Consider the following 27883-nt stretch of genomic DNA (forward strand, 5'->3'; position numbering starts at 1 on the left):
CCTTCTTCGGCCCGCGAGCGCGCGCCAGCCAATCAGCGAGGCGAGCGCGCGCTCGCGACCGGCCCTCTCCGCGCGCCCTCCTGCTCCCGCCCGCCCTCTGTGTTTGGCGCCTGCGCGGTTGGGAAGGGTGGGTGTGCGAGGCGCTCCGGCTCCGTCAGTGCGGGAACGGCGAAGCGCGAGCGAGGACGGACGGTGGCCCGTCAGCACCCCGCCATCCTCCGAGGGAGGGCCATGTCGACCGCCCTCTGTGTCCTCTCCACGCTGGGCGGCTACCTCCTCACCTCGGCGCTCCTGCTCAAGTACCCGGGCTTGCTCCACCGCCCCAAGCGCCACCGGTTCCGTTGCCGGCACATCTCCCACCGCGGCGGTGAGAGGCGCGACGAAGCCCGGCTTTTATCCGGGCGGGGGGGGGAGGGGGACTGTGAGAAGGGAGGGGGAGGGGGACTGGGAGGGGGGAGGGGCCCACTCCTGCAGAGGAGCAGGATTCAAAGTGGGGGAGCCATAAATTGGGGGAGGGGTTGGAGGTCTTCCTGGGGAGGGGTCCCCAGATCGAGAGAGAGATGGGATGGGGGGGGGCAGGGAAGCTTTTGTTATTATGCCAAGATATTAAGTAGCTTAACAACCGTAGTTTAGGAAGAGTGGGAAGCAGCGATTTGTTACTTTGTGAAGAATATTATACACATACAATTAGTCATTTGGTAGAATTTAGAGTAGCGGATGTAGTAGCAGCTGATGTAATTCAAAGTATTAAAAATGAAGCGTCACATGGTTAATTTTCAGTGGGCAGCCGTGTTAGTCTGTCTGCAGTAGTAGAAAAGGGCAAGAGTCCAGTAGCACCTCAAAGACTAACAATAATATTTTCTGGCAGGGTGTGAGCTTTCGTGAGCCACAGCTCACTTGGTTCTTGTAGGTTATCCGGGCTGTGTAACCGTGGTCTTGGAATTTTCTTTCCTGACGTTTCGCCAGCAACTGTGGCAGGCATCTTCAGAGGAGGAACACTGAAGGACAGTGTCTCTCAGTGTCAAGTGTGTAGGAAGAAAAGAGCAAAAGTCCAGCAGCACCTTAAAGACTAACAAAAATATTTTCTGGCAGGGTAGGAGCTTTCGTGAGCCACAGCTCACTTCTTCAGAAAAGAGCCAGAGTCCAGTAGCACCTTAAAGACTAACAAAAATATTTTCAGGCAGGGTATGAGCTTTCGTGAGCCACAGCTCACTTCTTCAGATACCAGTATCTGAAGAAGTGAGCTGTGGCTCACGAAACCTCATACCCTGCCAGAAAATATTTTTGTTAGTCTTTAAGGTGCTACTGGACTCTGGCTCTTTTCTGCTATGGTTAATTTTGTATAAGGGGGGATACAACGTTGTAGAATACAGTATTTTTTGCTCATTGGGATGCAGCTAAAGATCTTGTTCTACATATGTTTTAGGTAAGGAGCCACACGTATGAATGCGATGTTGTGATGCTGTGCGCGTGTTGTTATGTTTGTTTTGTTTGAAATAGTAAAAATTTTATTTAAAAAAAGAGGGAGAGGGATGGAGTGGAAGTCTGAGCAGGAGGTAAAGAGGGGGAGGCTCCCTTCTTGGGGAGGGAAGTTGTTTGACATGACAGATTAGGTGCTTTTTTCTTGGGATTCTGAAGCTGGGGCTGAAGCGCTTATTGGGTGGCATATTTGCAAGGAGTTGATGGGGGAGGAGAAATTATGATGACTGCTTCTCCTCCCCCTCCCCATTAACAAGCATTGACCTTGAAAGCTGTGTCTCCTTCTCCGCAAAGAAGGATGGAGATCGCCTCCTGTGTGTTGCTTCTGTGACAACCCCTTCCGCTCCAGGTGTGAACAGATTGTGTGGTCTCTTGGTGCTACCACTGTGGCTTCTTGTCTTTCCCACCCTACTGTAAGCATTTGAAGGCACTTAAAGTGCTAAGTGCTGTGGCTTTAAAATACATGTCTAAAATGTTTCCATTTCCCTCTTTTTTTTGGTGCATCTTTTTTTTTCTTTTTGGGTGTCCCCTTTTTCACTGTACCCATGTTAACCATTTACTTCGGGAGGGCAATTTCAGAACGATCTTAGATTGTGCACAATCTTTCAAAAATGCAGTTTCTGAAACTGACCTTTTGGAGCAGAGAGTTGGGCAGCAAAAAAGGGCCATAGAATGGTTTTTTAAAAGGTGGGGGAGCTTTAGAGAATGAGCAAACTGAGAGATTGCAAAATTGTTTTGCTTTCTGAATCTCCCCCACCCCTTTCTTTTGCATTCTCCCTTTTGCTTGGCCACTGCTTTGTTAACTGTGTGCTTTCAAAAAGTTTCAGAAGGGTATCCTTCAGTGATATTGCACAAAAAGTAGTCTGGCTGGATGGGGGCATGGGGTCAGGGTTAAGCTAATAGTGGTTTGGGGGTATGATTGTATTTGAGTCTGAATTTTGTTTCAAGGATAGTTTTAACAGGGTTGAACCCTGCCCCCAAGCTCTTGGTGAGGAGCAGACTGAGAAGTAGTTTAAAACACACACATTTATATAACCCCATGCCTCGAGTGTTTCCTTCTCCACCCCAGTCCCTGTGCCTACCTTGCAGAGATGCACATTTTTCTTAATTGTGTAACAATGCAATCCTAAGGCGAGTTACTTCAGTCTAAACCCGTTCATTTCAGTGGGCTTAGACTGGTGTAACTCTGCATAGGATTGCACTGTAAGTCATGTTTCTGGAGTCATGTGCCATAAGTCATTATAAATTGGGGTAGTAGTTTCCTCCTCCTACCCATTTTTATCATTCAGATGCTTGCCAGCTTTCTCTGTGCCCAGATCTGTTGCCTGAGCCTCCGCTTGGAGCTGCCTAGATGCTTCTTGGTACAGTGCCAAAAAGTATAAAATGTGGTTACCAAGTTTTCTCCTTAGAGGGGTTGTCCATCATACCCACCCTTGCAAGAGGTCACATGGACTTCTTTAGTGAGATATTGCTCATTAGGGTTGTGTGTCTTATTAATTGCTCTCCTAGGTAATTGCATCAATTAATGGCATTTAAGACCATTCTTCCCTATGGGAATTTACTTGAGCCACTCTTCTAATCCATTGGACTCACAAACAAGCAGGAGGGTTTTAAATAAATGGATGGGTGCATATAAGTATCTGCAGTGAAGTCTTGAGCTGTTAAAGCCTACTTTGAATTCTGTATTGATTCTGTAGTGGTAGCTTTTTTGTTCCCAAGGAGTGGATGTTGCCTTTTCTCTCTCTTTGTGTGCAAGGGTACTTGTGGCCATAGCAAAGTTGTGGGCTTGGATGATGTGAAATACCTATTTGAGCTGCTGCTTTTGCGTGAAACCTATTGTGAGCCTTCCCAGAAGAGGTAGGGAGAGAGGGAGTTAGACCTTCAGAAGGTACCCTTTTGACTTCTGCAGGGGTGGCAGGAAATGCTTCATGTTTACTTAGAAAAAAATTTATGCCCCCTCTCTAAGGAACCTGCCAAGGCTGCTTATAAAATAAAGCATGATAAAAACATCAAACTGTGGAAGGTGTAAAAAATTCAGCATTAAAAACCAAGCCAGAGCATAAAAACACAGATCATTGATAAATTTTTAAAGCAAATAATAGTTTTTAGACTAAAACACACTGTAGAAATGGTGTTAAAAGGTTAACCCCTTAATTAAAAGTCTGGGTAAAAAGAATAGTTTTGGTCTGGAGCCTAAAAGATAATAATGTAGGTGCCAGGCAAACTTCATGGGAGAGGGCGTTCTGAAGGTGAGGTGCTGCAACTGAAAAAGCCCTTCCTCTGATTGCTAGCTGCTTCACCTCTCAAGGCAGAGTGAGGCACAGAGAGCAGGGTTTATGAGGCAGATTTTAACTGGCAGGCTGGACAATACAGGAAAATGTGATGGTCCTTCAAGTACCCTGGCCCTACGCCATTTAGGGCTTTAGAGATAAGAACTAGCACTTTGAATTGTGCATGGAAACAAATGGATACCCAGTCAGCACTGGAGTGATACAATCCCTGTATCGCACCCCTGACAGTAGCTTGGCTGCCACATTTGGACCAGCTGAGGTGTCCAGACTGTTTTTAAAGGCAGCTGCACATAGACAACATTACAATAGTGTAACCTTTATGTAGCCAAAGCATGGATCCTTGTGGTGAGATCATGTTTTTTTGAGGAACAGCCATAGCTGGCATATCGGTGAGGAACAGCCGTAGCTGGCATATCGGTGAATGCTAATAAAAGACTCTACGCCCCACAGAGGAGACCTGAGCCTCCAGCCATAGCCCAGGATCCAGCAGCACCTCCCAGAAATGAACTCAAGTGGCTTTGTCACTGATGAACACCACCTCAGACTCGTCTGGTTTGTTGGCCTTCATCCCTCCTATGTCAAGCACCAGTTCAGGACTTCCAGAGCTCCTCCCGACTTACCTATTAAGGACAAACAGAGCAGGGTGTCATAGAATCATAGGGTTGGAAGGGTCATCTAGTCCAACCCCCTGCACAATGCAGGAAATTCACAACTACTTCCCCCCTACACCCCCAGTGACCCCTACTCCATGCCAAGATGTCCTTCTTCTCATCATCTGTTTAAGGTCATAGAATCAGCATTGCTGACAGATGGCCATCTAGCCTCTGCTTAAAAACCTCCAGGGAAGGAGTTTACCACCTCCTGTGGAAGTCTGTTCCACTGTGGAACCGCTCTAACTGTTAGAAAATTCTTCCTAATGTCTAGACAGAAACTCTTTTGATTTAATTTCAACCCATTGGTTCTGATCCGACCTTCTGGGGCAACAGAAAACAACTCGGCGCCCTCCTCTATATGACAGCTCTTCAAGTACTTGAAGATGGTTATCCTATCCCCTCTCAGTCTTCTCCTCTTCAAGCTAAACATACCCAGCTCCTTCAACCTTTCCTCATAGGACTTGGTCCTCACCATCTTTGTTGCCCTCCTCTGGACACGTTTCAGCTTGTCTACATCATTCTTAAATTGTGGCGCCCAAAACTGAACACAGTACTCTAGGTGAGGTCTAACCAGAGCAGAGTAAAGCGAGACCATCACTTCACATGATCTGGACATTATATTTCTGTTGATTAGCCCAAGATCGCATTTGCCTTTTTAGCTATTGCATAGTGCATTTGCCTTTTTAGCTTCCTCATTCCCATACTGGTTGCACCTTATTCCCAAATCTGTTGATGATCTCCCCCATTGGTTTCATGTAGATGTTAAGCAGCTTGGGGGACTGGAACCCCACTAACCAGTAGCACAAATGTCACACAGCAGATCAGCAGTGTCCCAGCTTCTGGAGTTGGCCAGTCAAATAAGACCAGAGCCCCCACAACATATTCTAGGGCCAGAATCATGTTCGAAACAAAGCTAATAGCCCTGTGCAATGGTAATAAATACCAGAATTATTTGGCTGTCACCGAATGTTTAGGCTCCTGGATGAATGGCTTACTGGGGTTATTCCTGCTCTGTTCTTAATCACCAGTGTGTAGTGGTTAAGAGCTGTGGTTTGGAGCAGTGGACTCTGATCTGGAGAACCGGGCTTTATTCCCCACTCCTCTGCATGAGCAGCGGACGCTAATCTGGTGAACCGGATTTGTTTCCTACACATGAAGCCAGCTGGGTGACCTTGAGCTAGTCACAGCTCTCTCAGCCCCACTTACCTGATAGGGTGTATGTTGTGGGGAGGGGAAGGGAAGGTCATTGTAAGCTGGTTTGATTCTTCCAAGTGGGAGAGAAAGTCAGCATATAAAAACCAACTCTTCTTTGTACTTCCTTTTTCGCTGCCTCTCCCAATGTGCAAAGTACCTGGAACCTACTGTGTTAGTCCTCCCTTAAAAATCCCTTGTTCTTTACAGCATCTAGTGCATTTACTGGTTATAAACAGCAGAACCTATTTTATTTATTTATTTCGCTTTGTATCCCCCCTCACTCCCCGGCCAAGGCCAGACAACCCTCCTCCATCTACTCTGCCCCTTGGTTAAACTGTATTTTCTCCCTTCGCTGTTGTCTTCTGTTATTTCAGTTAGAGTATTCTGGAGAAGGACCATGTTTCTTGGACATGTAGGACTTATTTGCACTAGTAAATGCTCTCTTCTCGCTCAGAGGGAGAAGGGCATCTTCATTATGGGTGTTTCCTTTTCCTCTTATCTCGGGAGGCAGGAACCAAATATTTAAATTTTTCTGACCTCTGAGGGTAAACGCCCCCTTGTGACCCAGTTCTATTTCCTGCCTTGAACGGGAGAGCAGCCTTCTAGCAGCTCTCTGCTACAGAAATAATAGAGAAACCTTAACCTTACTTATTAGACCTAAAAATATTCTTATTTTAACAAACCTAAACTTAACCTAACTAATCTACTACTCAATTCTATTTACTGTCTTAATTTTCTGCCTATTCTCCTCAGAAGGGTCTTTTCCCGCCAAAAAAAAAAAAAAAAAAAAAAAATTGGCGGATCGGCATCAGGACAGCTATATAGCGCCTGCCAATTTAGACCCTAGCCTGCTAGTGGCCTTACCACTACAATTAGATGAACCCTCGGACAGTCACTCTGGTGACCTGAGGACCAAAACTCAAAAGGGAAAGGCAAAAGCGGCAAGAACGGCGCAGGCAAGTACAAACGGCTTGGCTCGACCGCTAACAAGCGCGCCAAATGCCTGCTGCAAAACGCACGCTGCTCTGCCGCGCCTGAAAGACGCGACTGCCAGATCGCAACAGAAAGCGGCCGGGAGAAAACAGCGGCGGTAGCCGCTCCTCCCACACAGCATGAACGGGGGAAATGAAGGAGGCTGGCGGCTCGCCTTTTTGCCTCGCCCGCCGTGCTCCGTCCTTAGGCGGCTCGCCTATTGTTATTCAAGGACGGGAAGCAGCGGGAAGCAGCCAGGAGAACACAGCGGCTATAGCCACTTCTCCCACACTGCACAAACGGGGAAAATGAAGGAGGCTGGCGGCTCGCCTTTTTGCCTCGCAATGCTCCGTCCTCAGGCGGCTCGCCTATTATTATTCAAGGACGGGAAGCATCAACGGAGACATCGACTGCCGGTAAGGTGACTTCGCCCCCCCCATAGATGCAGCCTGTTTTACTCCTGTAAGAGCAGAGCTCTCCGCCCTGATTAAAAACGCCTTCTCAGATGGCTTAAGGGCAGTACAACCTCCTTATCCTGCCCCATCCATACAGGGATCGTAGGGATCACACCCTCCAGCACCACAAACAGTAATCTGATTGCTAAAAGGGCAGAATATCAGCCAAAGGCTGTGGCTCAGTGGCAGAGCGTCGGATTGGCATGCAGAGGGCCAATTCTGGTAGTAGGTGATGTGGAAGACCTCTGCCTGAGATCCTGGTGAGCCAATCACCAGTCCAAGTAGTACCAAGAGAGTACGTGCTGGCCAGCCTAAGCAGCGCTGAAAGCTAATTCATGGTCACAAAAATGCCAATTGGTACCCAGACTGTCTATAGTATTTAACGCAGAAGATTTCCTTCTGCATTGGCATAAAAACCTAGCTACTCTTGATCTCTCAGAGGACTCAGAGTGGGAGAAAAGACTCCAGATAGGTTTGTGCCAGCGCTTGATTATTTCTAACTCTGTTGAAAGCAGAGCGGGAGAAACCAATGGCACCCATACAATGCTCCACAGCCTCTAGGAACCCTTTATATTTGGTTTATCGGTGCTTCTAAAATTCTAAAAGTGCCTTCAGTAGAATCACCTGTCACTGCCTTCACTCCCTCAACCTTGTTACATGGCCTTGCCATGATTAGGGACCCTACAGATAGGAAGGCAGAGTTAGCAGGCATAAATGCTCAGAGGCCTTGGCACTCACTATCAAGCGCTTCTATCACATCTACCCTAGTATACAGAGCGGCAATAATTTGGACTAGGAAGTTATATCAACTTTTTCCACAGGAAGAAAGAAACGCCTTTACAGGAGTACCCATGTTTTTTGAGAGTGGTATTCTTTCTAACTGATTCGAACTTCGATACCATGCCATATGCAGCTAGGACACTAGCCGCAGCATCAGATGCCAGAAGGGCATCCATGTTTTTTTTTTTTTTTTTTTTTTTTTTGAGAGTGGTATCCTTCCAGCTGATTCTACCTTAGATACCATGTCATCCATGTTTTCGAGAGTGGTATTCTTTCTAGCTGATTCCTCCTTAGATAACATGTCATATGCAGCTAGAACGCTAGCCACAGCCTCAGCTGCCAGAAAGGCTCTCTGGGTACGCCCCTGGCAAGCGGAGTATATAGATCAAAATTGGTTATTATGGGCTTCCTGTATCAGGGAAAGACCTTGCTTGGAGACAATTTGGTCCCCATATCAGTGGAGACCAAAGACAAGTTTCTACGCAAGGAATCCAAGGGATCACTCCCTCTTTGTCCTTTCGTGCATACCACATACTTCAAAGATACAGACCTGATCAACCTAGAAACCACCGGAACCAGAATCGCAGCTCCTTTAGTAAAGGAGGACGATTCAATAAATCTCCAAAATCCTCCACCTTCCAGGGCAATAAAGGGGATAAACCCTACCGCCCAACCAAACAGTGACGCCAGCCACCAGTCAGTGGAAGGCAGGCTCAGCCTATTACACCGTCAGTGGTCACCTCCCAACCAGGCCTCTGGGTCACAAACATTATCTCACAAGGCTATCAGATAGAGTTTTTCTTACACTCCTTCACATCGACTAGTAATATCTCCAACATTCCCCCCCCCCCCAAAAAAAAAAATCCATAGAATTTCAGAGGCCTCTTAGACATCAAGGCGATGGAGCCAGTCTCACCATTAGAGCATACATTGGGAGTCTATTCAGTATTCTTTACTGTTCCCAACAAAGGCGGCGGATGGAAAGCCATCCTAGACCTCAAGTTTCTGAACAGATTATCCCATTAAAGCGCTTCAGGATGGAGACACTAAAGTCAGTCACACAGGTCCTCAGGGAAAAGCATTTTCTTACATTCTAATACACCCGGCACATTGTTGTTTCCTTCGGTTCCCGTACAAGGGACACCTCTTCCAATTCAGGGCCTTACGATTCGGGTTATCATCGCCCCTCCTCGAGTATTCACCAAAGTTCTGGACACACCAGTCACATCTCTGCGCGAGGAGGGCGTGAGAATGCACCCTTCTCAGACAACATTCTGATTTGCGCAAGCTCAAACTAGCAGAGCATAGATCATTCAGAGAGAGTTCTGAAGAGGTTAACAGAACACGGGTCATAATCAACTTCAGAAAGACCCACTTAGTTCCATCCCAACGATTGAGAGAGATGGGGGATGGACATAGACACACTGACAAACTCCTTATACCTTCCAGTGGACAAAAATCCACAACATTTCATCTCTAGCAAAGAAAGCGATTAATTCCCAGTCGCCTTCTCTAATGTCCCTGACCAAACTGAAGAGTCACATGTCTGCATGCATTCCCGCGGTTCAAGGGGCACGCTTACGAGCAAGACCTCTTCAATGGTTCTTGAGGCCGTACCAAAGAGACATACCAAGGAAGAAGTGACAGAAATCTCATCCTGACCGATGAAGTCAGATCAAGACTAGTATGATGGTTTCAGTCTCAGAATTTGACGAAAGGAAGTTGGTATCTTCGTCCAACACCAATTCAAATCTTCACGGACGCGTGTCTATCAGGTTGGGAAGCCACACTCAAGGGACAATGGCTCAAGCAACATGGACTATCAAGAACAGAATCTTCACATCAGTGCCCTAGAAATCAGGACGATCCTCAGAAGCGACTACATTTTTCCTTGGGCCGAGTCCAACCTCTCATCAAAATCAGCAGAACATATTCAGGGCACAGTCAACATACAAGCAGACTGGCTCAGCAGACAGGACATCAGCGAGGCAGAATGGTCTCTACATCCAGAGGTCTTTCAACTTATTACTCAGAGATTCGGCACGCCACAGATTCATCTGTTTGCATCCAGCATCATCCACCAGCTGCCAAGGTACTATTCCATGTACCGTCAACAGGGGGCGGAACAAATGGACCTCTTAATGTCACCAGGGCCACACGACCTACTGTACGGGTTCCCCCCCTCCCTCCAAGGGTATTGAGAAAGGTACGACTTCAAAAAGCATCAGTCAGATTCATAGCTCCATATTGGCTGCGACGACCGTGGTTCCCATCTATAATTCAGATGTCCATACAGAACCATTGGAGACTTCCCGACAGACAAGATCTCCCTCTACAAGACCCAATATGCCATCCCAATCCAGGGTGGTACAAACTGACCGCATGGGCACTGAAAGGAGATGACTTATAGCCCTAGGTTATAGCCCGGTGGCCGTCACTACCATATTGACAACAAGGAAGCCATCAGGAGGGACAGAGCTTAGGGCTAGCTACCTGCACTCTACAAAGGCAACTGGCATCTATAGCTACCATAGTACCCAAGGTATCTGGATACCGCTTAACCAAACACCATCACATAAAAGCCTTTTTAAGGGGCGTCAGTTATTTAGCTCCTCCTGTTAGACACAGGTTCACAACTAGAGCCTGCACACAGCTTTGACAGCACTCACACAACTACCATTCGAACCAATCACTGAGATAGGACAAAATGTAGCTGCAAGTTTCACAGGGAGCAGGACATAGTGCTTACATCTTCTGCACTAACCCCAAGAATCCTAAGGAGAAGGCCTGGCACTAGCTAGATCTAAGAAGGGCATTATCTTACATTTATTACATTTATCTTACTAAAATTATTAGGAACTCTGACTCCTTATTCGTTCATATCTCACCACCTGACAAGGGCAAGCATATGTCCAAGGCATCCATTAGTAGGACCATCACCTTATACATAACACAGGCTTATAGAATAAGTAACCTACCTGCTCCTGCGGGCGTTACTGCCCACTTGGGAAGAAGTGCGGCTACTTCAGCAGCCTTCGACTGCCGTGCTTTATGGAAGAGATATGTAAGGCTGCAACTTGGTCCTCGGTGTCCACATTTGTGAGACACTACAAATTAGATCTATACTTGTCAGCAGATGCCGCCTTAGGCAGACGAGTACTGCAAAGTATACTTCAGGACGTCTAACCCTCCCAAGGGCGGGGGACAGCTCTTGTATGTCCCATAATGAAGATGCCCTTCTCCCTCTGAGCGAGAAAGAGCCTTGGCTACTTACCGTGAAGGCTTCTTCTGCTCAGAGGGACGAAGGGCATCTTGCCCGCCCAGACGTCAGTAAAATATAAATAAAACAAATAAAATAAAATTACAGGTAATCATGGTTACATCTAACTTCCAGTTGACATTCAATTCAAGTTAAACGCTGTTTGTTGGTTCATGACTTATAGTTATCCTAAAGGTTCATCGTTAATGTTTATTAGGAACTTATTTCTTGTATAGAATTATAACTAACATGTTTCTTCAGTCTATCTTAAATATATAAGGCTCGGAAAGTCTTTAACTGATCACAAGGGGGCGTTTACCCTCAGAGGTCAGAAAAATTTAAATATTTGGTTCCTGCCTCCCGAGATAAGAGGAAAAGGAAACACCCATAATGAAGATGCCCTTCGTCCCTCTGAGCAGAAGAAGCCTTCACGGTAAGTAGCCAAGGCTCTTTCTGATGACTGTGGTGTGCCTTTTTGAGTGTTTTTCTGGCCTGTAGTCGTATTGTTACCTGCAGTATAAAGACCTTCTTGTGTGCTGCGTCCATCTAATGCAGCAATCAAACTGCTGCTTGAGTGTCAAACTTCAGCTCTCTGAGTTCTTAAAGCCCTGTCTCAATTTGCAAGCCTTACACAGAAGATCCTCATCTATTATTTGTGGACAATGGTGTATCAGATGGAGTTTGGAAACAGCTTGTTCTTGAAGATATGTAACTGAGCCTCCTGGAACGCTATGCCAGAACCCTCCGTTTATCCCTGATAGGATGGATGTACAGATGGGGTTTCTCTGCTGCGCAGGCCGCTGACTCTAGAGTAGATGTAAAGAAGAAGAGGTTCTAGACTGTGGGGAGGATGAGGAGGGCAAAACTGCAGCTGTTAGATTACCTGTTTTCAGATGCCGAAAATCAAACTCCTCTTTTGGGGAGCAGTTTGTACGGAGGCCATTAAGCATCCACACCTACCAACCTTATTTATTTATTTACTTTATAGTCTGCCTTCCTTGCTGCCAGAGTGCTGGCTCTGATTATCAGTTTGCCAAGAAACAAAAACAAACAAACAAACAAAAACCCCACACAGCTTGCCTTCATAAGAATGTAAGAAGAGCCCATCCAGACCAGCATTTGTTTCACACAGCGCATTGCCAGTTGCCTTGGATAGCCAACTATTAGAACCTGTGGACACCTTTGGACTTTTGAAAGGGGGTGGTGAGTGCCACCCCAAAGTGGCTTCCACAAGAGACAGAACCAAGCACAATGCCTCCCTCCTCACTTTGCAAATGAATTGCTCAAGAGGAATAAAAATAAATGAAGGAAAGCCTGAGAAGGAAGCAAAAAGAGAAAGGGGAATAAAGAGAAAGTTTGAAGGGGAAACGGAACCACAATCCTATGTGCTTACCAGTCCTCTTGATCCTCCAGCTGCTGCGGCTGCTATTGCAGCCATGGAAAACCTTGTCATTTGTAAGAGGGCAGCCATTACAAGCCTTGCCTTACAATGGCCCTGCCCACTTTCTGAAAAGCTAGGCGGGCACTATGGTGCCCACAGGCACCATGTTGGGGAGCCCTGAATCAGAGAAAAGAAGCCAAGATCTTCCCGGACATTGCCTCCTAAGACTGATATTCAGAGGATTAGTGCCTCTAGATGTGGAGGTTCCCTTTAGTGCTCTTGGCTGGTAGCCATTGATGGAGTCATTCTCCATGAATGGCTAATCCCCTTTTGAAGGCATGTGTGATAGTGGCAAATGAACACATGAAGCTGCCTTATACTGAATCAGACCCTTGGTCCATCAAAGTCTACTCAGACCAGCAGCGGCTCTCCAGGGTCTCAGGCAGGGGTCTTTCACATCACCTACTTGCCTAGTCCCTTTAACTGGAGATGCTGGGGATTGAACTTGGGACCTTCTGCATGCCAAGCAGATGCTCTGCCACTGAGCCATGGCCCCCTCCCTGGCCTTCATGGCCATCATCACTGTGGGGGCCATGGTAGTGCAGCTGCACACACAAGGTCCCAGATTACATCCTTGGCATCACCAACTAAAAGCATAGAATGGTACGACTTCTCCCTGAGACCCTGGAGAGCCGCTGCCAGTTTGAATAAATGTTACAGGCCATGAAGTACCTACTTTTGTTCATCCTGAATTTTTTGCCCATCAACTTGAGTCCCCCCCCCCCAAGATCTAGTATTATGGGTTGGGGGAGGAATCCTCTGTATCCACTTGCTCTGCCTATGCTTAATTTTATAAATCATATTAATATTCCCCATAATATAAATCATATTCATATTCCCCTCTAAATGAAAGACCCCCAGACTGTTTGATCTTTACTAGTAGGAAAGGTGTTCTGACCCCTTAATCATCTTGGTTGCCATTTTCTATATGTTTCCTAGCTCTGCAATACTTCTTTTGGGATACAACAGCCAGATTTGTCCCCAGTACTCCAAATGAAGGCTTGGTACAGATCTATACAAGAGCATTACAATATTGGTCATTTTATTTTCAGTCTCGTTTCCCAGCATGAAATTTGTCGTTTTCAGCACAGCCACATACTGAGTAGACGTGTCCATCAAGCTCTCCACTACAGCACCAAGATCTTTCCCCTTCTCTCCTTGACCAGTTCTTAACTATAAGGCTCTTGTACTATTGCATGCAACCAGTATCTTCGAGGACCATCAAGGTGTGATACTGGGAGTTTTTTAAATTAATTTGTTTGTTTGTTTTTGGGCTCAGGGTGGCTTTCAACATAATAAGACAATCAGTCAATAGATACGTTTAAAACATACAGTTAAAACAATATCCTATCCTAATCTAGTATGGTGAGAGCCGATGTGGTGGTTAAGGTGTTGGACTAGGATCTGGGATAGCCAGGTTTGAATCCCCACTCTGCCATGGAAACGTGCTGGGTGACCTTGGGCCAGTTACACACTCTCATCCTCGACCCTGGCAAGTATTTGGATGGGAGACCTCCAAGGAATACCAGAAGTGTGACACAGAGGCAGACAATGGCAAACCACCTCCAAACGTCTTTTGCCTTGGAAATGACAAAAAATGTATAATACAGTAGAGTGCAAGATGGTGCCCTAAACTACATCCTATTCCATAGGGAGGAGTATTACCAATATGGTGATGGTGGATAGGGGAGACCACTAGACAAATGCAAGGTTTAATCAGTCCAGAGGACGGAGACAGAGAATGGGGGAGGGAAAAAAGGGGGGGAAAGGAGAGAGGAAAAGTGAAGGGAATGGGAAGGAGGGAGGCCGGCTACTTCACAGCAACGTCTCTATCCTCAACCATAGGCCTGGCAGAACCATAGTTCCATGAATGGAGCCCATAGACTTTTTCCCTTTTAGAAGCAGGCACATGGGTGCCTCAGGGAAGAGACCCCAGCATTTCCTCCACCCCCCACTTTGGCTTTTTCCTTACCTGAGATGGCTCTGTGGAACGACTGTTTTTCCTCTCTGGAAAATGTAGCACTGGTAAACGTACCTGTAAGTTTGCCCCGGTGGGGCAGATAACCGTTCTGTGAGGCTGCCCTCCTTTGCTTGCTTTTGACTGAGTTCCCAACCTCACATCTGGCTTGGCTCACACAGGGTGATTTGCCAGTTGATTTAAAATGGTGTCTCTCAACCTTTTAAGGTGCAGTTTTTAAAAACAAAACAACAAACCGTCTTGTATTAGACTAAGCCTAGAATTTCTAGTGTTGAACAGGTTCTGTGGGCTTGATTAAGGCTTGTGCCCACAAAGCACTTCCAAGAGTTTACCATCATTTTGGATCTGGATCATATCTGGATCAGTTTCCTTTACTCCAACACTTTCATTCCTGACCACCAAAGTGATGTAGGCTTGGAAGAAATGAGAGAGACAGAAACAGACTGTTTATTTCTCTTGGTTCAACCTTTGTGTGGGGGAAATGGTGTGAAACCCCCTAATGAGGTCTAATTCAATAGTTTCATGCTGGAACCTCCCTTTGGAGTTGTTTTGTTAGAAGGATAGTGAGGTGAGAAATAGTGTGGTGAGATTGAAATATTCTCCCACTATGTCTTAAATGCTGTGATTCTGAATGTCAGATTTGTGTCCATTTATTTTTTGCATAGGAACTGACCTGTTTGTCCTATGTAGAGAGGAAGACATTGTTGACGCATGGTATTGCATTGGAGGGCAGGAAAGTGAGTGAGTCCCAGAGGATGTAGCTGACATCTTGGGGCCCTGTAATAGTATTGGCAAAGTGTATATGGGAACAGATTTGCTATTTTGGTCCCTGGGTTTGTGTCTCTGTTAGGTGGCCCATTGTTGTTGGCAAGAAGCAGTTTTAGGTTATGATCTGTCGGTAAGCAGGGAAAGGCCTACTGCCAAAGGCCTGTGAAAAGAAAAACAATATTATCCAGGATGGGATGTATAAATCATTGATGATGTATTGGACTGGTTTGAGCTAGGTACAACCAGTGGTATTATTTCTTTTAGGCCTATCAAGGCAAGCAATTTTTAATGTCAGAAGTAACCTGCTACAAGACCCTGAATGCTTATGAAAGCGAGAACTTTTTCCCCTCCTGCCTGCAAAGGGCAAAATATGAATGGGGATCTGAAATGTTCTAAAGTTGCGTCACACAGAAGCTTAAGCTTATCGTTCTAAAGATTTAGCCAATCTGTTTAGTTTAAGTTCTTCAGTTTTGAGTTGCATGGTACCAGCCGTCCTGTTTTCCTCTGTAGGCATGGGAAAACACGAGGCATTGTAAACTCAAATGTGAAGCTGAGTCATTTTGCAGGCACATTCTGATAGGATTGTATGTGTTAATATGATTCCTTATGTGGCTCGCAACCATATTAATACTATGGATTGGTGCAGTAATTAAGTAACTGAAGTAGCCCCACTGCAGCAAAAACCAACAAAACTTGAGTCATCTTTGAAGATTATTGTGGCTTCTCCCCTCATGCACTCTGGCCCCACCCACTCCAACCCAAAGGAAGGAGAGTGAGAAAGAGTGGTCTGCCTGACCCTGCTTCACCCTCCCAAAAGGGGGAAGGAAGGGGCAGCTTGCCTAACAAGTTGGCTGGGTGGCACTTCCTGCACCTTGGGTGGGTTGTGAGCCAGGGGCTCACAAGCCCTCCATTGCCTTGCCTCGCGTAGGACTCACGTGAGCAAGGCACAGCCTCCGGTGGGGCAGGCCACTGCCTCCCTTGCCTTGAGCAGGTCTGGGTGCGACCTTAGAACATCTATCTGAGTGTTTGCCATCTGAAAGGGGCTGTGGCTCAGAAGTAGAGCATCTGCTTGGCATGCAGGAGGTCCCGGGTTCAATCCCTGGCATCTCCAGTTAAAGGGACCAGGCAAGTAGGTTATGTGAAAGACCTCCACCTGAGACCCTGGAGAGCCGCTGCTGGTCTGAGTAGACAATACTGACTTTGATGGACCAAGGGTCTGATTCAGTATAAGGCAGCTTCTTGTGTGTGTCTCATGTGTGTGTAGTAAGTGAAAACAGAAAGCAATTTTGTAGTAAACAAGAGTGTACAGGTGTCTGTTGTGGGGAAGGGGAGGTGGTTGTAAGCCGGTTTGATTCTTCCTTAAGTGGCAGAGAAAGCATATAAAAACAAACTCTTCTTCTGTTATTTGAACAAACAGTCTCGAATACGGTAGTCAAAATAAGTCTAGTGGTGTGTTTGGGTGTTAAGGTATAAAAAAAATGCTGCGCAGCAGAGGTTGAAAGGTGTTTATCTAACAACTTGTAGCTACTACAAAATTATACAAAATCGTGGTAACAAAAGTACAAGGAAATTGTGAAACATGTATTGCAGTCTCAATAAAATGAGCAGGAACAAAAACAAAAAGTGTAACAAAAACAAAAAGTGTACTATAACACAAAACCACAACAATGACAGGTCTGCCGGCAAGTATCCTATTTCATAATCTCTACTTCGGACTGTGACTGTAGCTATCATCAGAACTGAAGCAATTCTCCTTTATGAACTATAGGTAGTTTAGGACAATGAAACTATACATTCAATAAACATGTGCAGTGTAGAAGGCTATAGGCTGAAGATTGTCTTACATTAAAATCTACAGTATTAGAGAGTGATTCCTGTGTGTATTCTAGATGCAACTGTATTCAAGATCATATTTATTATTTAAATGGGACTTATTTGTCCATAATGAATATGCTGTAATGTATATGATGATAAACACTATTGACGAGTTCAGGGTTTTCATTGTTACAAAATTTAACTCAGTATTCTGCTAGCCTCCATATTTTGACTGAGACTTTCTTTTTTTTTGAAATTTTTTTATTGGTTTTTATAATATAAATGTTCCATGTTAACAAATAACAATATACGTAGTATTAAAAACTAAATCACAGGTAATGTTGTTATAATTGTTTAAGTACTAAATAAAAATAAAAAATAAAGGAAAATTTATTGACTTCCCCATCACCTCCGTCCGCCTCTTAATAAAGTATTCTATCCCATCGTGATATGGTCTGATCTTAATTATTCTTATATCTCAATTAGGTTTCAATCACATTATACTATCAATATAATTGATTACGTTTCTTTATGTTAACAATGTCATCTAGATCAGATTAAAAGGTATTCTTCCATTTTCCCCAGTCCTAGTTCATATTCACAATATTTCATCCACGCCTCCCATTCCCCCATCAATTGAACATTGTCTTTTTGATTTAAAATAGCTGTAAGTTTTGCCATTTCCACCAGTTCAAACATTTTCATAGTCCAGTCTTTTTCCCCAGGAGTGTCTGCCCCTTTCCATTTTGCTGCATAAAGCAGTCTTGCAACTGTAGTCGCGTAAATCAAAAAAGTCCTGTGTTTTAACAAATCATCAGGTATCATACTTAATAGCATCATTTCTGGTGTTTTGGGTATGTTTTTTTGTACTATTAGTCTTAATTCGTTATAAATCATATCCCAAAAATCCTTAGCTTTGTCACAAGTCCACCACATATGATAAAAAGAACCAACTTCTTTATTACATTTCCAACATTTAGGGGATGTCACTTTGTAGATCTTTGCAATCTTCTTAGGCGTTAAATGCCATCTATACATCATTTTATAGATATTTTCTCGAATTGACTGCGCATTTATTCCTTTCAGGTCTTTCGCCCATAGTCTTTCCCATTTGTTTAGGGCAATATCATGTCCCACAGTTGAAGCCCAATTAATCATTGTTGGTTTGATTATTTCCTGCTCACAATAAATTGTTAAAAGAAGATTATACATTTTAGAAATCAGTTGAGTATTATTATCTAATAGCATCCTGTGAAAAGATGATTTTTCTTTAGAGAATCCATTCTTCATATCTTGTGTAAATACTGATTTAATTTGATGATATTGAAGCCATTGTAAATCGTCTTTAAGTAACTGAAAGTCTTTTAGTGAGCTTTTCTTTCCTTCCCAGTTAATTAACTCTTGGTAGGTAATAAATTTGTCCAATCTAAGTGGGCGTAATGTCAACATTTCTTGAGGTGATATCCACATCGGTGTTACTGGTTCAAGAATATGTTTATATCTCATCCATATATGAAATAAGGAGGACCTGATTATATGGTTACGAAATGATGCTTGTATCTTAATTTTACCATACCATAAATAGCCATGCCATCCACTTATATTGTTAAAACCTTCAAGATCTAACAAACGCGAATTGGATAAGTTCATCCAGTCCTTTAGCCATACTAAAGCGGCCGCTTCAGCATAAAGTTGAAAGTTAGGTAGTGCTAAACCTCCTCTAACTTTAGAGTCCAGATGTTTATAAGCAATCCTCGGTTTTTTCCCTTGCCAGATGAAATTTGATACGTCTTTCCTCCAGGTATCAAAGTATTTAACATGTGATATTATAGGCAAATTTTGGAATAAGAAAAGCATCCTTGGTAAAATGTTCATTTGGATTGTTGATATACGTCCCAAAAGTGACAATTTTTTATTTGACCAAATGATCATATCAGTTTTTATTTTGTCCCATAGTTTAAGATAGTTATTGGTTATCAAGTCTTTATTCTTTGCAGAGATCCAGATTCCCAAATATTTGATCTTATTAGCCTTCTCCCAACCTGTGTATGATATAAATTCCTGTTGTTCTGTTTCTGATAAATTCTTAAATATTGTCTTTGTTTTTTCTTGGTTAACTTTAAATCCCGATACATTTCCAAAATCGTCCAAAGTTTCCAACAGTATCTTCATTGATTGTGTTGGATTCTCCAAGATTAACAGAAGATCATCCGCGAATGCTCTCAATTTGAATTCATGTTTTTTAATTTTTAATCCGCGAATGTCCTCCATACTCCTTAGCTTACAGCATAGTGATTCCAACACCAACAAAAATAATAATGGAGACAGAGGACATCCTTGTCTGGTTCCTTTCTTGATTGCGCAGTTGTCGGACATCGATTCATTCACCAGAATTTTTGCCTGTTGGGATGTATATATGGCCGATATACCTCTCAAGAAACGGTCTCCAAAATTTAATTTTTCCAATATCTTTTTCATAAAGTCCCATATCAAAGGCTTTCTCTGCATCCAAAAATACAAAGGCCACCGTTTGTTGAATATTCTGGTCATAATATTCCAATGAATCTAATAAAACTCTTATATTATCTTTAATTTGCCTTCCTGGAACAAAACCTGCTTGGTCTTCATGTACAAGGTCCTTAATAAAATGCTTTATCCTATTCGATAAGACCGAAGCATAAATCTTATAATCCACATTTAACAGCGAGATAGGTCTATAATTTGAAGTTTTTTCTGGATCCCTTCCTTCCTTAGGTATCAACGATATAAATGCATGTGACCAAGTCTCTGGGGATGCTCCCTTATCCAAAATCATATTTATTATTTAAATGGGACTTATTTGTCCATAATGAATATGCTGTAATGTATATGATGATAAACACTATTGACGAGTTCAGGGTTTTCATTGTTACAAAATTTAACTCAGTATTCTGCTAGCCTCCATATTTTGACTGAGACTTTCTGTCCAAATCATTTAGTAAAAATGGGTGCGTTCTGATTTCAACTTTTATTTTTTGGCAAAAATTAAGGTACATGTGCAAAGGCATCAAAGGGTGCAGCAGTTTGCACATTTTTAGCTTGGGGTATATTTGCAATTTCCCTTGTAGAAAACGAAGGTGTTTACTTTTAAATTTCATAAATCTGCCAAGTATTACAATTTTATATGCCAACTAAGTTATAAATGATGCATCTTATGTTGTTAAAATAGTAAAACAAGCTTCAGGTTGATAAAGTAAGTTTACAATAATTTACCCCAAATTTCCAGTTTTTTTCCTAGGGGGCAAAAACAAGGAGTGGACGGACTTAATCCTTCCAGTTCATAACTGCCGTTTTTCTTTCTTTGTGATCCTTTGTGCTGTCTTTGTTTTCTGTAATAAACTTTTTGGATTCCTGTTGTACCTCTTATTGATTCAGAAAGTATATGCCCTGTATATCCTTTTTTGTAATTTAAAGGCACAGATGGTTTCCTTCTCTGTCACTATGGCTGGTTGGTATGGTGTGAGTAGGGAGCAGTTTGCATGGGGCAGGGCAGATGAAGTATGCTACATCCATACCCTTTCTGTGCCCCCCTCACAATCCCACCTCAGAGTGAAGGGTAATGATTTCCCCCCTTCACTGCAATACTGTTTCTAGATACAGTGGCATCAGAGCGAATGGATGCCCTTCATTTGTATGGGAGACAACAAAGGGGGTGAACTTGTAAGGCGGGAGCAGTCCTTGTTCTTGTTTGCATCAACACATCTCAGTTTTTGTTGCAGACTCTTAGAATATAGGTAGATGTTAGCAACTTTTGCTGGTTGCTTGTAGCCAGAGATTTCTGTCTGTCACAGTTCTGTGCTTGTCTTATTTTGGCATTTCAGAATACTTTGTTCCCACAGCCTTCTTTCCTAGAGAGAAAGAGAGAGTACACTGGACACATGTTTGATTTCCACATGTGTTTACCAGCATTTAACACCAGATGGTGTCAATTGTGTTGTTGATGGGAGGAAGCAAAAGAAAAGGATGAATGCCTGCCTGTTGAGCCCTGTTATGGGATCAGCTGTGGAAAGTTAGTCACAGTAAATTCACTGTCTAGGATATTTTATGAACCTGCAGTTCCATACATATTAACAGAAGCATTGTATGTCTGAGATATTAAAGCAAAGAACACCGTGGCTTTCATTTGCTGCCACCTAGACTGCATATCAAGTGGCTATAAACTGGCATTGATCCATCTCGCAGAGCAGCTTTGCACAGAGCTTATTTTGCTGGGGGGGGGTTGGTTGTATGTCTTACTGCAGTAACTGGTAAGGATTTGTGACACCCGTGACTCTTGCTTGGCATGGAGTGTGCAGGGAACTATGAGGATAATTAAGGAAAGAAAACCTTTTTGTTGAAAGTTCCAGAGGGTAGCCATGTTGGTTTGCAGTAGAACAGTTAGATTCGAGTCCAGCAGCACCTTAGAGACCAATAAGAGTTTCAGGGTGTAAGCTTTCGAGAGTCAAAGCTCCCTTCGACAGACATGAGTAAAAATGGAGATCTCTGAGTCCTAGTCAGAAATTGATTCATGAGTTGGAAGTGACTTGACGGCACTTAAACCACACACAGAAGGTGGGAAGGGAGTTGTAATGAATGCTTGTAAGGGTTGGAGAGGTACTATGCATATTGTAATCAGCTTGATTAGAGCAGAAGGGAAATGCTTGGGGGCAGAAAATTAGCATCTGCAATGAGGTAAGAATCCTGTGTCCCTATTCAGCCCTGGGGGGTCCGTTGTTCTGAACTTGTGAATTAACTGAAGTTTAGCAGTCTCTCCTGATTTCCCCTTGAAATTTCTTTGTTTGAGGACTGCCACTCTTAGGTCAGCAATGGAATGACCTGGAAGGTATCAATGCTCTTTTTGTTGAAGTTGACTAGTTCTTCAGCATAGTATAGTACAGAGGCTAGGTAGTATTGCAGGTGGTATTTATGTATCTGGCCAGTTCTGGTGGTAGCATGTTAATTTTATAAGGGTGTGTTGAAGAAACGTTCTGGGAAAGTTGTGCTAAGATGAACAGGTATGCTATTTTAGGAGTGATTTTTTTTTAACCTTTGTCCTACAACACAAGATGTAGTGAAGTTATTCCTGTACGAGCCAGCTAAGTATTCTTCTCACAATGGGGAAAGAAGATCACAGAATTAATGAAACTTCCTGTAAATATACACTGAAAGTCACCGATGGGTACCTTTTGCAATTCACATCTCTAGAATTCAGCTATCCTCCTTGAAGCTCTTTAAATACTAGCTGTATTCATCATCTGCTTAAAGAAAGTGGTCACCAGTTAACATCACTTTAAATTGTCTTTTGGGTACTCCTGCAGGTGCTGGAGAGAATCTGGAAAATACCATGGGAGCTTTTCGCCAGTGAGTATAAAGATTGATTGTTGACCAAATGTATTTGGCTTGTGTGTCTACAGCCTTGTTTTATGTGATCATTTATCTTGGATAAAGATTTATTGCTTCAGCCTAGTTCCTTTGTCTATGGAAGGGATTAATTTGAGACTCACATGAGGACTAAGCAGAGCCCCCAGTTCTGGTCTTGCTTTTCGCTTACCTCAAGTGAAATATTAAGGGCAAATAATTGGATCATTATCTCTTTTTTCCATCTATGCAGATATGGGTGGAGTTCTCAGTCACTGCAGGTATGCAGTGTCCTGAATGAGGCTGGAGTAAGCAAGGGTGTATGGCTATAAAGCACTGTGCAATTTTTTTCCATAAACCAAAGCTGTAGCTTGTGTTGTCAATCAAAACATTCTTTCTAGTATAACTGAGAAAGTGGGGCATCTAGCATGGGGCTTATGCTCCTGTTCCAGGCTGGAGGGTTTTTTCCTCTCAGCCCCAGACAACTTCCTGCCTGCATAGAAGCAGGTGGCTCCTGAGACAGAAAGAAACTGAAGAGCAGAGGCAGAGCTTGGGATATTTAGCAACCTTCTTCCACATCTTTTTGCTCAGTCCTGGGGCTCTGAGCTTTCTTGAGCAGCTTCTGACTGTCCTAGTAGCAGGGAGAACTGTAAGGCAGTGTAACTGCTAGTGAGAGCAGCTGAGAATTCCAACCCCCTCATCTGGCCAGCTGCAGAACAGGCTTTAGATTATGCTTCAGTCTACATGCAGGAAGGCAAAACCCCCCCCCCCCCAAAGTCAAGAGGTGTGGGAAATGCTTCCGTTGAAGTCCTCAGGAGAGCAGTGCACTTTAGATTGCAGTGTGGTGTAGTGGTTAGAGTTCTGTACTAGGACCTGGGGGAGACTCTAGGAATGTGTTGGCGAACCTATGGCACACGTGCCAGACTTGGCACGTGGAGCCCTCTCTGTGGGCACGTGCGGGGGCTTTGAAGGGCTCAGCACAGAGCCCTTGAAAGCCCCCCCTTCCCTGGACTCTTCCGCCGGGCTTTGAAGGGCTCGGAGCCATTCAAAGCCCCCCCTTCCCTGTACTCCCCGCCGCCCAGCTGGGCGGTGGGGGCTTTGAAGGGCTCAGCGCTGCCTGCAGGCCCCCCTCCCCTTCCCCCCTCCCCTTCAAAGCCCCCCTCCCCTTCCCTGGAGCCCTTCAAAGCCCCCCCCTTCCCTGGACTCTTCCACCGGGCTTTGAAGGCCTCGGAGCCCAGCTGGGCGGCGGGGGCTTTGAAGGGCTCCACGCTGCCTGCAGGCCCCCCTCCCCTTCCCCCCTCCCCTTCAAAGCCCCCCTCCCCTTCCCTGGAGCCCTTCAAAGCCCCCCCCCCTTCCCTGGACTCTTCCACCGGGCTTTAAAGGGCTCGGAGCCCAGCTGGGCGGCGGGGGCTTTGAAGGGCTCCGCTCTGCCTGCAGGCCCCCCTCCCCCTCCCCTTCAAAGCCCCCTCCCCTTCCCTGGAGCCCTTCAAAGCCCCCCCTTTCCTGGACTCTTCCGCCGGGCTTTGAAGGGCTCGGAGCCCAGCTGGGTGGCAGGGGCTTTGAAGGGCTCCGCGCCCCCCCTTCCCTGGACTCCCCGCAGCCCAGCTGGGTGGCGGGGCTTTGAAGGGCTCCTTCAAAGCCCCCCCTTCCCTGGACTCCCCGCCGCCCAGCTGAGAGGAAACCTCAGTATTCAGGTTAAATTGCCGTGTTGGCACTTTGCAATAAATAAGTGGGTTTTGGGTTGCAGTTTGGGCACTCGGTCTCTAAAAGGTTCGCCATCACTGCTCTAGGATCTTTGAATGCCTTCTTCTGTGGGACCTTGCTGGGTGGCTTTGGGCAAAATAGACACTTGGAACCTAATGAGTTGTTGTGAGGATGAAGTGGAGGGGAACGATGGAAGCCGCTTGGGGCCCTCACTGCAGAGAAAGGCAGGGTATAAATGAAGTAAATAAAGAACTGAGAAGAAGGGCCGTAGCTCAGTGGTAGAGCATCTGCTTGGCAGGCAGAAGGTCCCAGGTTCAATCCCCAGCATCTCCAGTTGAAGAGACTAGGCAAGTAGGTGATGTGAAAGACCTCTGCCTGAGACCCTGGAGAGCCACTGTCAGTCTGAGTAGACAATACTGACTTTGATGGACCAAGGGGCTGATTCAGTATAAGGCAGCTTCATGTGTTCATGTGACTGCCACAAAGGCCCAAAAGTTAGATGAGCCAAGGAGCCCACAGCTCCTGCAAATGACAAGTGTTCTTACAATGAAGGGGAGGGTAGGTGTAGAAAATGTAGTAGAGGATCTAGCCACACTAACTTACAAATCTTTCTGGAGGTCAGAGAAGAGTTGCCACACAAACTGCTTTCCATCCCCTTACAACAGCAGGCAACTCAGCAAGTCATGAAAGCATGAACACATGAAGCCGCCTTATACTGAATCAGACCCTTGGTCCATCAAAGTCAGTATCGTCTACTCAGACCAGCAGCGGCTCTCCAGGGTCTTAGCAGAGGTTTTTCCCATTACCTACTTGCCTAGTCCCTTTAACTGGAGATGCCGGGGGTTGAACCTGGGACCTTTTGCATGCCAAGCAGATACTCTACCACTGAGCCACAGCCCCTCCCTGTGGGATTAGATGAGCCCATACAGTGTTTCCAATATGATCATTCTAGGTAATGGGGGCATTTGTTCTCAGAACCAAAAACGCAGACCACTGAAAGTGATGCAGTTTCACACCGGGCCTGGAATCCATCTGTAAATGCTTTGGGACACAGACAGGATAATGTTGCTGCAGTCGTCTTGTTAGTGGGCTTCCTACAGGCACCTGGTTGGCCACTGTGTGAACAGACTGCTGGACTTGATGAACCTTAGTCTGATCCAGCAGTGCTTTTCTTATATTCTTATGTACTGCACTCAGCTGTACTATATACTAAGATTTTGTTCAGGATTCTGTTCTGCTTTCTATTGCAGACTGGCTTTGAAGACTGCAATAGAACTGTTTTTTTCAACAGTTCAAGGCCACCTGAGAAGAAGCAGGTGGCCTTCGAAATCTATAAAATGGCACAATAAACCATAGGCTGCTTCTCAGAAACTCCCTGTGTAGATAATAGCTGTATGTGAACGTTGTAGCTCGCTCTTTGCATCCCACATGTGCCACGCTAATTCCGCCTCAGATACTGAGACTTCAAGAGCATTCTGAAGTTAAGTGGGCTGCAGATTGCAATATTAACACCGGATCTTCAAAGGCAACACAGTACTGCGGTGCTTTTTTCTAAGGACCGTCAAATTACTTACAGCGAAATGGCAAATTACAAGCTATTTCCCTATAGGGTATGAGAACAAGAAAACGCACGTGAAATTCTTTGTGAAGTAGCTGTGACTACAAGGGTTCGATTTTTTAAAAACATATTCTTTTTCCTGAACAGCATTTGCACAGCTGGTACACTTTCTTTGAAAAGTATTCAGCAACGGCAACAATTTCCTAACCTTGAAAGGTTATTGAAAAGTGCCATGGGGCTTCCAGTCTCCTCAGCTGCTAAGCACTATGGGTTTAACGCAGCAAAGTCTTCTCCCTCCTTTTCTTTTTAACTGTGCCAGAGCAGATCTCTGGGAAGAGAACTGTGTCTGTGGTTCAAATGTCTGGAAGACTGCAGAGCAAGCTGACCTTATTTTAAATTAAAAACATTCATGTTGAATCCAAGGCAGGTGGTTCTGTTTTAGTAGGGCTGTGGTGACTTGCACAAGGAGACACGGTGAATTGTTGATTGTCTCTTACCATCCAATAGCATTTACTGCATTTAGCCCAAGGCCATTACAATCAGTCACAAGGAAGATAAAACATAAATAATAAAATATCATTAAAATGGCCAAATCTAAAAGTACTTATGTTAAATCATTTAGCCCTTCAGATACAGCTTTTGCTTGTGTTTTCTTGGCTGCCGAGCCAAACAGTGACACTCTATGTGAAACGTACAAGTTGGTGGCTGAGTGAAGGGAAATCAACTTCTCTGCTTCTGAGGAAGGGTTTCAGCCCTTCAAGAACTTCAAGAATTTGGTTCTAGGCTCTGTGTAAAGAGGATGGAATATAGTATAATTTCAGGCCTGGTTTACACGTGCAGCAGAATGTGATGGTAGATCAGTCTGTACCAATTCATACGAATGGAAAAAGCTGGGATTTTTTAATTCTTACCCCTATGTAAAGACTCAACATAATTAGCACATCAAGGAGAGAGGTTCTAGTCTAGGTTGCTCTACATCATTATTATTCTATTGGTCATAGTTGCCATAAGTCAGAAGTGACTGATGGGCGCTACATGCACACACACTCGGCATCCTGAGTGCTTTTAAAGTAGAAGGGGGTATGCCTGGTCCTTAACATCCTGTGCAACTGTTCCAGAGGGGAACATTGTAAATGTAATAGGTCACCTGTACTCTGAAATAGTACAGCCTATTTTACCACCAAAGCAGCACCTGATTCTGCAACATGTCATAGAGCACATCGTTAATTCTCTTACTTAATAGAGAAATATTTATTAACCACATTTATAGCTTGCTTTCTTGCTGAGACTTAATGGCAGATTATGAAATATGAAAAGCAATTCAATCAGACAGCAAAGACCTCCAATAAACAATGCAGTGACCTGCATAGGCCAGGCTAGCCCAATCTTGTCAGTTCTCGGAAGCTGAGCAGCGTCGGCCCTGGCTAGTACTTGGATGGGAGACCACCAAGGAAGTCCAGAGCCTCTATGCATAAGCAGGCAGTGTCAAACCATCTCTGAACGTCTCTTGCCTTGAAAACCCCACGAGGGCTTGCCATGTTGGGCTGTACTGAATCAAAAAACAGCACGAAGGCTCAATATTGCAATGTATTATATACTTTTATCTAAACGCATCATTCAAATAAACATCTAATTTGTCTGAATAGTTCATACACTATCAGTTGTACTACACAATAATTACAAACAAACAAAAAATAGGTCCCAAAAAGACTGTACAACACAATAAGGCTATCAAAGTCCATCCAAACTGGATATCCACAGGTGCATAAAAATGCACTGGCAGCATCGCCAGAAGTCAATACCAACAAGTATGTGTTCTCTAGATGGTATACACGTTTCGTTGTTGGCTTCTTCAGCTTGTTGGTTTTTAATAGCAACTCCACCAAAAGAATATTTTGTCAATTTCTCCTTTGCATGCTTTCCTTGCTGTGGGCAAAAAAAGAAGACTAGACTTGCAGAACTGAAAGAACAGTGCAAACAAAAACCAGCCTACAGCATTATAGAGATGGCCTCCTGTGCTGTTCCATTATATTACCGTTCTAGCATTTGTTTTGCACATTTGGCGAAGTGATAGTAGTGTGGAGGACTTCCTGACCAACTCAGGCAGGCTGTTCCGTAAAGTTGATGTTCACTGTACTTGAGAATGAATGCTGTTCAGGA

The 27883-nt window shown here is 44.5% G+C and overlaps 1 protein-coding gene across 1 annotated transcript in view; it reads left to right on the forward strand.

The window, feature by feature from the left end:
- The first annotated feature begins 226 nt into the window (after positions 1 to 226).
- The window catches only part of GDPD1 (glycerophosphodiester phosphodiesterase domain containing 1), a 48615-nt gene continuing 20958 nt past the window's right edge, over positions 227 to 27883 (forward strand). The window contains exons 1-2 of the mRNA XM_056865283.1: positions 227 to 367; positions 22422 to 22464. Coding sequence (XP_056721261.1) covers positions 232 to 367; positions 22422 to 22464 — 179 coding nt within the window. The 5' untranslated portion in view covers positions 227 to 231. The remainder of the gene's footprint in view (positions 368 to 22421; positions 22465 to 27883) is intronic.

Source organism: Euleptes europaea, chromosome 19, assembly GCF_029931775.1.
Source record: "Euleptes europaea isolate rEulEur1 chromosome 19, rEulEur1.hap1, whole genome shotgun sequence".
NCBI lineage: Eukaryota > Metazoa > Chordata > Lepidosauria > Squamata > Sphaerodactylidae > Euleptes > Euleptes europaea.